The sequence below is a fragment of the Eretmochelys imbricata genome, chromosome 7 (assembly GCF_965152235.1).
Source record: "Eretmochelys imbricata isolate rEreImb1 chromosome 7, rEreImb1.hap1, whole genome shotgun sequence".
NCBI classification, from domain to species: Eukaryota; Metazoa; Chordata; order Testudines; family Cheloniidae; genus Eretmochelys; species Eretmochelys imbricata.
In genome coordinates this window covers 59,370,458-59,383,312 of record NC_135578.1, presented here as the reverse complement: position 1 = coordinate 59,383,312, position 12,855 = coordinate 59,370,458, and the positions used below count along the sequence as shown (strand labels likewise).

General features: G+C 41.6%; 1 protein-coding gene across 3 annotated transcripts in view; it reads left to right on the top strand.

Moving 5' to 3' along the window:
- Positions 1 to 12,652, top strand: part of ERCC6 (ERCC excision repair 6, chromatin remodeling factor) — an 82,376-nt gene extending 69,724 nt beyond the window's left edge. For 2 of the 3 annotated variants that reach the window (XM_077821746.1, XM_077821745.1), the window contains exons 14-20: positions 2,128 to 2,247; positions 3,596 to 3,690; positions 6,260 to 6,405; positions 6,502 to 7,221; positions 7,816 to 8,017; positions 9,351 to 9,429; positions 9,921 to 12,652. In XM_077821746.1, coding sequence (XP_077677872.1) covers positions 2,128 to 2,247; positions 3,596 to 3,690; positions 6,260 to 6,405; positions 6,502 to 7,221; positions 7,816 to 8,017; positions 9,351 to 9,429; positions 9,921 to 10,352 — 1,794 coding nt within the window. In that variant the 3' untranslated portion in view covers positions 10,353 to 12,652. Of the gene's footprint in view, positions 1 to 2,127; positions 2,248 to 3,595; positions 3,691 to 6,259; positions 6,406 to 6,501; positions 7,222 to 7,815; positions 8,018 to 8,771; positions 9,320 to 9,350; positions 9,430 to 9,920 lie in introns of those variants that run through there. The other variant, XM_077821747.1, reaches the window with a different exon arrangement.
- Positions 12,653 to 12,855: the final 203 nt, after the last annotated feature.

Below are 12,855 nucleotides of genomic sequence, written 5' to 3'. Positions count from 1 at the left end.
CTTTGTCATATCTGCTGACTTACTTGACACAATCAAGCTTCTACACTTGTTAGCATAGCAGAGCCAATACACCCATGGAAAATCAAACTAGATTCTTTTCTGTCTCGTGCATTGCCAACAGAAGGGGTAGCTATGGTTTAATTATAGAATCGCTGTTACTTGGGATGAAGAGGCAGAGAGTACACAGCTCAATCTTAAAATCCCAGGAGTTTGTAACACCAACATATGTCATTCTCCACTGAGGCAACCACTGCCATTATTAAGATGTCAGAATGCCTGCAAGAAATCAGCTCCTGAATGAAGAGCAGCTTGATCAAACTCAACCCAGGCAATATTGAAGTTGGAAGGGGGAAATGTTTCAAAGAACTAATTGTGACACTGTTTCTCCACATTCTACTGAAGGTGTACTGTTTGTCAAAGTGAGATGAAGCCTCTGCATCTACTTTGACTCCTCACCTAAGTTCCTTGTAAGCTGAATGGCTGCGCAGCAGCCTGTTTAGCACCACGCAGGAACTCAGGGAACCCACCCAGGGACCTGCCGGGGGAGGGGCGCCTGGCCCCAGCCTAGCCCGGCCCTCAACCTGCCACGGCCGGGGCAGCGCCGCTGGCCCCAACTATGTCGCAGCCCAAACCTGCTGGGGCATCCCTACCCCTGCCCGAATCCAGCCACGGCTGGGGCAGCGCAGCCTGGCCTAAACCCAGCTGCGGCCAGGGCAGCGCGGCATAAACCCAGGCAGCCCAACCCGGACCCAGCCCCAGCCCAGACCTGTTGCGGCCAGGGCATCCCTCCCTGAACCTAGCCCCGGGCAGACCTGCGGGAGCCAGGGGAGGGGTGCCTATCCTGCAGCCCCAGCCCTGGAGCTACCGCAGCAGGGAGGGGCACCTCTCCCCCACACCCCAGGTGCTGCTGGGGGGAGTCCTCTCTCCCTGCCGTAACCCCAAATCACCCCAAACCCCTCATCTCTGGCCCCACCCCAGAGACCGCACCCCCAGCCAGAGCCCTCGCACCCCAACCCTCTGCCCCAGCCCTGAGCCCCCTCCCAAACTCTGAACCCCTCAGCCCTACCCTCATCACATGAATTTTGTTATGTGCACTGATGTGAAGGTGATGTGTCACACATCACTTCCATATTGGTGCACGTAACAAAATTCATTCCGCACATGGATGGGAAAAATTAGAGGGAACACTGCTCCTCACTAGGGGTATGTCTACACTTTGAGCTTGGGGGTGTGATTCCCAGCTCGAGGAGACATACTCACGCTGGCTCAATTAGAGCTAGCATGCTAAAAATAGAATAGAGCCATAGCAGCACAAGCGGCCAAAGGAGCCAGCCGCTCCGAGTATGTATCTAGTGACCAATGGGCATGTACTCAGTCCGAGTGTGACCATCTTTAGTAAACATTGCAAAGCCTTCCTTTCCTTTAAAAAACAAAAATAAAAAAATGAGTCCACCATAGCAAGAATGGCACTTGTAACACAGATACCCCCTTCCAGCTGCCCTCCCCCCCTGCAAAAAATGAATTAAAAGGCCTGAAACAAACCAACCGACAGTAAAGCCAACTGGAGGCTGCGATTTTTAACCTTGAAATGGGAAAAGTCCACTAAGGGCTTCAGTATTGCCCATCCATTTTACATGGAAGGTGCTCAGAGACAATGGTGATGAGTGATGTTATAACACCTTAAGACAGATAGGTAACTATCTGAAAAAATAATAATTTGACTTGTAAACTGGATCCAGAAGTCCTGGAGAGGGAATACTTTCTGCTTCCATAGCACCTTTCATTAGGAACATAGGAATTGCCAGACAGGATCAGCTTGATGAGCAATCTAATCCAGTATCCTTTCTCCAATAGGGACCAGCACCAGCCGCTTCAGAGGAAGGTGCAAGAAACCCTGTGGTGGGCAATTATGGAATAACTTGTCTGTTGTGATTGGGTTCTGGGTCTCTGGATTATTAATGGTGGTCTTCACTTCTATAGTAAATGTTGAAACTAAATTAACCCCCTTTTCTTTACATAAAAAAGTGCATAATACATCCAAGAGTATAATATGACAAGATCATCGCTACTTCAGACATTCTAACTGGGGTGTTTGCTAAATCCTATCTTGTGTTGCATGTATTACAGGATACGTCCATCTTTGTTTTTCTTCTTACAACTCGAGTAGGTGGTATTGGCGTCAACCTGACAGGTGCTGACAGAGTTATCATCTATGATCCTGATTGGAATCCCAGTACAGACACACAGGTATTTTTGGCTCAGAATGTATCATTTAACGGCTAGGTTTAAAATAAAAATGAGGACTGAAAGAGGTAATCAAAGTTATTTTAAATAACTAGTGAGAGATCAGTGTTATGCTGCTTCTGTTTCAGTGTTGCAGGTGTTTGAAAGATTTCAGTGTTTTTCTCTGTAGCTTTCACAATCTCGCATGGCAGGGGAACTGCTATGTCCCTTTTTTCCCCTTAAAGATAAACTGCAGTACCTAATTAGAACACCTTAGAAATTTATTTAATAAGCAGAATGAATGAACGATAAATGTTCAAAACAGCACCGACTGCTGTCTGAATCTCTCTCTAGCTAGGAATGGTCTCTCAATGGAAGTTGCCATTATGCCATGTACACCTGAGGAAGTTCTCTTATCTAATGATACGCAGTAGGACTTTGGGAATTCTGGTCCCATTTCAATGCATGAAGCTGCAGGGACATTAGCATTGTTTTAAAAGGTAAATTCTATTTTTTATTGATCCGAACATGGTTTTTGGCCAAATATTAAAGTAGCCCACACATCTAAAAACTACTTTTGAAATTTCTCTGCTTTCTCATGTGTTCTGATGGGGGCTGCATTCCCTAATTCATCCTTAAAAACATCCATGTCAGCATGGTAGTTTCCTATTTGATTGTAAATTAAGCCATGTAAAGCCATTAGCTGCTGAGATTATATTTTATACACTGCAACTTTCTTTTGGAAAGAGTTGGGCTTTGTGTAAAATAACCACGTTTCTAAATAAAATTACTCTGCAGTCCTTTTGTTCTCAGAATGCATGTTCATATGGTGTGGGGGCAATGCATTCAGTCTCTCTTTAAATGCAAGTTGCCCATCGGAAAAAGGGGGGAAAATGTAGCTCCATTAGACCATCAGCACAGCCCTATGAAACTCCCTTCGCAGACAGTCTGGGTGACCTGAGTTGTTCTGTTTAGGGTATATTTTGTAAGACCTTCCAGTTTCAAGGTAACTCAAGGAGGAGGGAAAACCTGTTGGGATGCACATGCATAAAGTAGAGTTGATTTCTGAAATGGATCTTCCTTGGGGATAAGTTCATCCAAGGGAAACCGAGGTTAGATAACATGCTGGTTCCTTTCTTCTTGAAATTTTACATAGGCTTGTAGATATGGTTACTAGAGTCTTATCTCTCTAGGAAGCTGGTCCATATGGAATTGTTTTCATTTCCTATCAGTGTAGAAATGTGATCATTATAATCTCTTGAACTCTTTGTTAAATTTTCAAAGTAGATTTAAAATAGTATCAGTAGCTGCCTGTGAATACAACCCTTTGCTTCCAGAGTGTGGGTCTGCTAAACACATCTTTATGCTCTAGGCTCGAGAGCGTGCTTGGAGAATAGGCCAGAAGAAGCAGGTGACTGTTTACAGGCTCCTTACTGCAGGTACTATTGAAGAGAAGATTTACCACAGGTCAGTAGGACCAATATTCATTGATAACTGAACTGTGCTGGAGGAGGAAAGGTTGGAGTGACTTGTCCGTATCCTGCAAAAACGAAATCATGTCTGCAACCTTACTCAAGCGAGTAGCAATAATAGTAGTAATAATAATAATACCTAGCTCTTCCATAGCAGTTTTTATCTGTAGCTCTCATAGCAATTTAAAGGAGGTCGGTATGATTATCTCTACTTTATAGATAGGGAAACTGAGGAACCGAGGTGAATGACTTCCCCCAAGGTCACCCAGTAGGCCAATGGCAGAGCAAATAATAGAACGCAGAAGTCCTGAGTCCTAGTCCAGGACACATTGCGCTGGGCCACACCCACCCAATTAATTTCTATGGGATTATCCATGTAAGCAAAATTAAGCGCATGCTTAAATCATTCTTCATTTTTGCCCCTTATAGCAATCCCCTTGTATACTTAGTAAATCGTAACAAGTTACACCATTTAGTATTCTAAATAGGACTCTGCAAGTATTTTCTTATTCTGAACAAAGAGAATGCTGTAGAAAAATTGAAATGGACCTTTAGCGTAAGTACATAGCCCACTGCTACTAAAAATAATCTAACAGATCTATTCCCTGTGTTGATTCAGTCGGATCAGATTACTTTCATTACCAAAGGAAGGCTACTGCTTTTTTTTATTCCTCTTAGCTGTGCATAGCCATTGCAGCCATTAACATAATGAGCTGGAGTCCGCTAATTCTGATGCACTGTCAACAGAGTTGTGTACTGACACTGAGGAAGTAGAATGAGTACAAGTTTACAGAATGCAGTGGTACACCACACAAGTGTCAGCATAGAACCAATTTCAGTGTTATAAAATGAGTTTTAAATTATTTTCTTTTCCATTACCTGCCAAAACCTGATATTTACCTGGGAGTGCTATTGCAGGTATATAGTCTGAAATCATAAGATTTCTAGTATTATGCATGATATATGTGATACATGGTATAAAAAACAGAATAGCCACTCACCAGACTTTATAGTTTGCTTCTATCCCCAAATTATTAATTTTCCAAATATCAAAATGAATAAGTCCCCATGAAGAACTGGTAAATATTTAGAGGTATGTTTAAAATGCATCCATACCCCTTAAAACATATACACTTCTAAATCAAAGCTATTTTTTAGTTTGTTTCACCATTCAGTTATTGTAATCACTCCATTAATGTGAACTCCAAATGAATGTACTTAGGTACTTTGACGTCACTTGGATGTACATTTCTCTTTACAATGGGAACATCCTCTTTCAAAAGGCCGATAAATGAAAAGCTCTAAATAATCCAGTACCAGCACTTACGGAGAGCATTTGCTATTTGTTTCACCATACAGACACAAGGCTTCCGCTGCTAGTTGGCTCGCTTCCCACGGACAAACATTGCTTCAGTTTAACTAGCCCTGACCACACAAAGGAAGTGGGGTCTGATCTAAGCCATCAGAAATTCAGTTCTTTTCAGAGAGTTGTGATGGACTCACTCTGAGACTTGAGCAAGCAACTTTATTTCTCTTTGCCTCAGTTTCCCCCTCTGTGAAATGGCAGTAATACTGACCAACTTCATTGGGGGGGGGGGGGTTTGAAGCTTAATCAATTATTGTAAATGCCTTTGAAATCCTCTGCTAGATAAGAATTATAAGAATTCTTATTACATTATGCTGTAGTTCAAAATCATGTTAATGTGACCTGTCTTTGAACACAGATTTTGCTAACAGGGCTCTAACACAGTTTCCCTGCACAGTGTTGACAAGGGCCTAACTAGGTTGAAAACAGTGGTGTGAACAAGAGGGAATGGTTTTGAGAACTATTTTGCAATCCTATTAGGCCGTGCCTATTGTGGATGGGAAAAGAGTATTAATAGCTTGCCATTGAATACTGTAGTACAAACGGAGCCTAACTGCAGGGGTGGACTAATGCTAAACAGAAGCCTACATCTACCAATACTGAATGGAGTGTTCTGGCAGCTTAGTTCCCCCAGACTCTGTTCCTCCCAGTCCCCCTGGATGGGCTCTTGGTATTCCTCCAGCCCTGTGGGGTAGTTCAGCCCACACCAGCATACAGTCGGGCTCTGTGCTGCTGCACTGCCTATGTGATTTGTGGCCTCTCTAACCAACATCGTACCATCTAAACTTCATCACTTTGACAATCTCGCCCTCTTCTTTCACAGAGCTTCCTGATGGTTGTGTGGTTTACATATGCAGCGTTTTCAGTTTTAATGTACAAAAAACCCTCTAGCTGTGAAGTTATTTACTACGTAGAATAAATGAAGTCTCATAGGACACTTCAGGATGGTGGGTACCTAGTGTGTTATGGGATTGCTGAAATGCAATAAATTCTTATGGTTAACAATTTAGTGGGTTGTTTAAAAGTTACTAACTCAGATTGTCTTTGTGAAACAAACATCATCTTCCCACCACTTAATTGTTCTGCAGGGTAAAATTCATGATGATAAAGTTTTCTGCTGGAGCACTGTCTTCAGTACTTAAACATCGCTAGACATTGTTTCATGCCAGCAGTACAATTTTATTTAATATTTTTCCAGACAAATCTTCAAACAGTTTTTAACAAACAGAGTGTTGAAAGACCCAAAACAAAGGCGCTTTTTCAAATCCAACGATCTTTACGAACTTTTCACTCTGACCAGCCCAGATGGGTCTCAAGGGACAGAAACTAGTGCTATTTTTGCAGGTACATGAAATCATTTTACCTAAACTGTGAAATCTAGATTTTGTACAAGAGACGATGCAAAATGTTTATTATTATTTAACTTCATACCTATATCAGGTACCGGTTCAGATGTTCAAGCCCCGAAACGCCAATTAAAACGGAAACTTAAAAAGCCAGCTGATGGTGCTTCCAAAGGTGATCTGCATTTTAAGGAGAACAACTCGCCTAAATATGACAAGCCATCACATTCTTCCTCGACATGCCAGTTGGTGAATTCTTCTTCTAAAACAATAGAGCCAGTTACAGAAACCACAGGAAATTTGGAAACTTTCAACCAAAACAGTTCTGCGAAAGATGGTACACAAGCTACAAATAATAGAGATTCACTGATTAAAGATGAGGAGAAAAGTTTGAAAATGGCCGAGGGGTCTGTATTCCAAGCACTGCCAGGGAATGCATGGACTTCAGAGAACGTGGAATGTTCATTATTTTGTGAAATGCGTGAGGCACCTACTGTAAGTACTGAGAGCAGACAAGGTCTCGTATGTGAGACAGAGAGCTCCCAGGGGAAACAGAATGATAACTTTGAAGATGAACATCTAGGTGGTAATCCTCACAAACGCACCTCAAAAACTAAACACAGTATGGATATGCTGACACTTGAGGGCCACAAGAGTAACCCTAAAAAGCCAAAACATCTCAAAGGTGCCAGATTTGAAGGGGAGCGTATCCCATATCTGGTGAAACAAAAGCAGTACAGAAAGGACAACCAAGAGGAGGAGGAAGAACAAAAGAAGAATGATGATTATGTCTTGGAGAGACTTTTCAAAAAATCAGGTAACCTTTTTATTCATTTGCACAACAGTGCCAGACTAGGAAGAAGTACAGAAAAATCTACACAAGTGGGTTTCCATTATTGTAATTGCTAGCAGCCACAGTACAATAGGTGACTTTTAAACATTTTCTTTAATGTAAATGGTTTGTTGAAAATATTTATGATTTAATCTTCATATAGTGAAAACAACCACAGGTCTTTTTGGCCAAAGGTAGTAAGTGGGACAGCAGTATGGTGGGGAACACTGGTGCGGAGGGAGGTAACTGAGTTTCACTTAACTGGGAGTTACACTGAAGATAAAGTTGCGCAGATGGATTTAGCCTACATCTAGCAATACAATGGAACCTTACTAATCTGCACTAACAACTGGGAGATCCAGTATGAACGAATGAATTTTGACCCCCTAACGGCAATAGAAGTGGTTTATTATATTCGGTTCAATTGATATAATAGGAATCTCTGTTATAAATGGATGTATTAAAATGTTGACTGTTTCCACTGACAGTATAAAAATGAATTAAGATTTTTTTTGAAAGCTCACTGCTTAATTCTTACACATTCTTTCCTCCTCCTGCCCATTGTACATACTCTGCTAGGAGTACACAGTGTGATGAAGCATGATGCTATTATGGAGGCTTCCAATCCAGATTATGTGTTAGTGGAAGCAGAAGCAACCCGAGTGGCCCAGGATGCCCTGAAAGCCTTAAAGATCTCCCGACAGCGATGTTTAGGAGCAGCTTCTGGTGTGCCAACCTGGACAGGCAACAGTGGTCTGACTGGTGCACCATCTGGACTAAAGTAAGATAGTACCCACATGACTTCTCCAGAGAGGGAGCATTTAACATAGTCTGCTTTTTGTGCTGGTTATTTGCTCTGGATTTACTTCAAAAACTATAAATGAGATACGGGGCTGATTACAGGAATTGTATTGAAATATTAGCTCTCGGATAAAATTTTTGGAAACACCTTAAGTCCCATTTTCCCATATTAGCTTACTTAGGTGCCTAAGATACTTTTGAAGATGTGAGTTAAGGCCCTTAGGCACTTTTGAAAATGTTACCCCTGATCACATATAGTTGAGAAGAGATGATATAATTAGAATGAATGAAGGGTCCGTATTAACGAAAGTACCATTTTGGGGTTGTGATTGTTCAAACTAAGCCAGCTTCCAGCTGGATCAGTACCTGGATGGGAAACCTGCAAGGTGCTACAGATGCTGTGCTGTCCGAGTTACTGGATGAGATCCCTAGGTGTGCCTTGGCTAGCTCTGCACACCTCAGAAGGGGAACATGTGTGTACCTTTCCTAGGTACAGCTGGGGCAAATTCAGCAACCAGCACAAGTCAGAGCAGCCTTCTAGGGGCCATTCTGCCATTCAGGGATTCCTGGGGAGGCAGGAGGGGCAGTGCTCTCTGGACATGCCCTCCCCTCCTCCTCCTCCCCCACTCCCACACCAGAATACTTACTGCACTGCGGTGGGTGAGGGGTGCCAGGTACAAGTAACCTAGGGGCTGACTTTGTAACTCAATTTCCTGTGTCCTTTGCACCACTAGAATGGTACAGAATGGATGGAGCGGGTGCCAGGATCTGTCTCACCATCTTCCAATGGAACATAAAACCAAGGTCCTGAGCTCTCCTAGCCTGAAGGATCCTGTGTCACATTCCATGTTAACCTGGGTGTCAGATCCTAGTGTGAATGTCAGATTATATGGTGCTATCTAAAACTTTCCTTGCAGTTTTAGTTGAATACAGTAAGTCTTCACTTCCTGTCTCAACCTCACGTGTGGTGTTGCCATGTTAAACTGCTGCTACATTTTACCCTAGAGGTGGGCGAAGTTGTAGACAACTTTGGAATGAAAGGCGAATATAAATGTAAATTGTCTTGTGTACTAGGTTACAGCTTCCTATTGCTCTTGGGCCTCTGATAGTGACAATTGCATCCTGTATGTGAGAACCCCTTGGTCTGTAAATTCTAAGAAATTCTTATCATTGATCGCTAAAGGGGCGATAAGATCCACAATACTTGGAGCGGGTTTTTACAACAGTAATTCAATCAAAGTATCCTACAAAGTGTCACAGTGCATATTTAGGAGAGATATTGTAATAAATTACTTCTCTTGCATGTTTTTTAGGAGTAGGTTTGGTCAGAAAAGGAACCCTACTTTGCTTGTCCCAAATTCCTCCACTACATCTCTTGGAAAGAAATGCAAGGTAAAGCACAAGAACTAGTGCTACTGTATCTTTTCCATGAGTATCAGCTGATTTAGTTGAAACATTCTAGTTTAACTTTTGCTATTTAGGGTATATGTCTCATAAATAATTACCATACTCTGTACGTAACATTCCAAAGCTTTAGGCCTTGAATTACATACAGATTTGATCTTACATCTTGAAAAAGAATCATCAAATTCAGTTTAATCAGTTGCACCAGTCTTTCATTTCATCTTGCTGTGCTCACTCTGGTTCAAGAATAGAGATTTTTTTTTTTTTTAGTTACCCAACAACTGAAATACATAGTCAAGTTGTGAAGTTAGCGCACATTGACTCAAACATGTTTTAATTCACATAATTAACTCCTGCAGTTTGTTGAGGTTGGTTTGGTTTGGTTTTGTGTAAGCCTGAATGGCAGGCAAATTCACCAAGAATAGGTTCCATGGATCTCAAACTCCAACTTTTCCTATCGTGTCTGTGTTTATTTGCAGGATGCTGATATAATAAGGAAAGAGAAGGTAAAGAAAAATGTTTCCAGTGTACATTTTGATGGGAAAATCGAAGGAGGAGAATCATCATCCAGTGCACTAGATTCATCATCTTTGTTAGCAAAGATGAGGGCGAGAAACCACCTTATTTTACCACAGAGGATGGAGAATGAGGGTGCTGAGAATCTTCAGGCTTCTGCTCCACTCCCAACTTCGACAGAACATGACGAATTGCTAGTGGATGTACGAAACTTTATAGCATTTCAGGCTCATGTGGACGGAGAGGCGAGTACTCAGGAGATACTGCAGGAGTTCGAATCCAGGCTGTCAGCAGCACAGTCTTGTGTGTTCAGAGAACTTCTGAGAAATCTTTGTACTTTCCATAGAAGCCCAAATGGTGAAGGTGTCTGGAAACTAAAGCCAGAATTCTGTTGACCCTTTGATTAGGAGTACATCTGTGTGTGCTTGGCCAAAACTCTGCTCCATAAGACTTTCTATTCATCTTTTAAACTGGAAGGTTCTATTTAATTTTGTGTAAATATTTTAATTACTGACTTGTACTGTACCTGGTGCAGCACTTAAGTATGTCTCACTGGAGACATGACTGACCAACTTCCTATTTACGCTATTTATATATAAAAAGTGGCATCTACCTCACAATTGAAACAATACAAAATAACAGCACCTTTTCTTTTAAAGAAATCTTAATGTAGATGGGCTGCGGAGCAGGGGTAGTAACGTTTTATTGCAATAAGAGCCATGGATTTTGCCATGTCGTCAGATTTTTATCCGATTTCTGTGAAGTTCAGTCTTTGTCTAATTTTCTGTATGTTGTTTGACTGGTCATGAGGGTCAAACATTACACCAATGAACAGAAGCATTAATAATGAACAGTTTAGGTGGGTATAGAAAGGTAACTTGTACTGACGCAGTATCAAGAATCATTGTGAGAGACTTTCATCAGTGTTGAAAATTTGTTTGTACTGTTGCTGCTTTCCTTTTTGCCAGTAATTGATGTATGTCACTAAATACTTGGACAAAATTCTATTACCATGAAGGTGGTAATTGCAAAAATAAAGAGCCAGGCAGAGCATCTGGATGTGTCAGCAGATTGGTAACAGGTTATAGAATACTTTTACCTTTCAATCACCAATTCAAATCCTGCCAAGTCCCAAAGCACTTGCCTGGTGTAATATTTACTACCATGAAGAGTCCCATTGAAACCAAGGTGATAGTAAGAAGTAAGTCGGTAGTGGATGATTGGTAGTTGCCATCTGTGGCCTCTGTAACACCACGAAAAATCTCTCCAAAATTGGTGCTAATTGTGACCTGTTTTTCAGTCTTGACCCAAGAACTGAACTAGCCGTGGAGAATGAACTGCCCTCACCCTGCTGTCCTGGTCCTTTCGGGTCAGGGCTGAGGCACATTTGTGGGTATATGGGGAAGATTTCCTTGTTGTACCTGTTCTGTGGATAAAAAGAAAACGTCCATCTCCATCACTTCCAAACTTGCACTGAATGAACATGAATTTCCTTTAGAGGAGGAAAGAACTGGATTCACTGTAGTCAACCTGACTTCTGTTTCCACCACTGCCACCTTGAGTCTCTCTGCAAGATAGATGCCAGTATGCTACAGAGAGAGATTTTAATGGAAAAGTGGTACAGCTTAATGCCAAAATGAGAACTGCATTTCTTTGCAGCACAGCTAAACCATTATTGTATAATTTAAACTAGGAATAACCAATTGTAGTCAGTGGCTCCCCTTATAGGGAGAAGGGCAAAGATGATAAGCTGCAGGTTTTTATTTGAGTTCATTAGTAATAAGCAATTTCCCTTAACTAACGATATTCAAGCTGCAAATACAAGCAAAACTTAAAGTTGAATGGTGAAGCAAGAATAAAGTGTTCTACTTTCCTGCTCCAGTGTGATTTAGAAAGACATCTCTTGAGTTTATTCCAAACAGGCTTTCCTCTGCTTGTGTATTAGCCTAGAAATACTGGGCTCTTGCTTCCCTCTCTTTGCTGAGAGATCCTTAGTGGGACTCCATTACCTGAATAGTGATGCCACACTATGCCATAACTTGAGTTACAGCAGTGCCTTCCCACACAAAGGAATGAGAGAGGCTGCTGAGTCCGACTGGCCAAGAACTGGCATCCCCTCCACACTCAGTTTGGAGGAGGGATTGCCGCAGTTCACGTTGCAGGCTATTATGACACAGTCTCTAAACTTGCCAAGGATTTCCAGTGAAGAGAGGGAAACCAAAGAGCTGATATTTCTAATGCAGAAATATGTAGAAAATGTTGAGTCTGACTTCACGCACCTTGAAAGAACGGTAAAAGGACAAAACCAAATATTTTTTTGCAGTTCCCTTTAAAGTTGTACAGATTTTGATTGAAACTGCAGGAATTAAGTGTTTATCTCTGGTGCTTAACAAAGAGTTCGAATGCCCTGCATCACATACTGCTTTCATTCTTAAAGGCATATTTCCTATATTAGAGGGAGGAAAGTTTATAGCTCTCTCCTCTGATGTGTTCATGATGTAAAAGGAGCTGTACATGCTTTTATAATTCCTCAACTTTTATGAACTTAATAAAATGTCTAGTAAAAACAAACCTTTTCTAAGAGGCTTCCAGTTTTTTGGGGTTAAGTTATATAAGAGGCTTTTTGGTTGGTTAAAAGTGGGAAGACCCCCACTGGAAACCCCAGAGGAAATCATCGTGATCATCTATTGAGAGGTCCATCAGACCCTAGAATATCTTTGAGGATGTGAGTATGACTATAGTCTTAGTTGTTGCATGGGTTATTGCAGGGTTTCTATATGCATGGGTAAGTCTAACTTTACTTACAGTGTTAATAAAACTTGTAATACAGATAAGACTTTGTACTTATGATGGTGTCTGTAGTCACTGTCCTTGGACTTTGTGTGTTCCTAGAGTCTC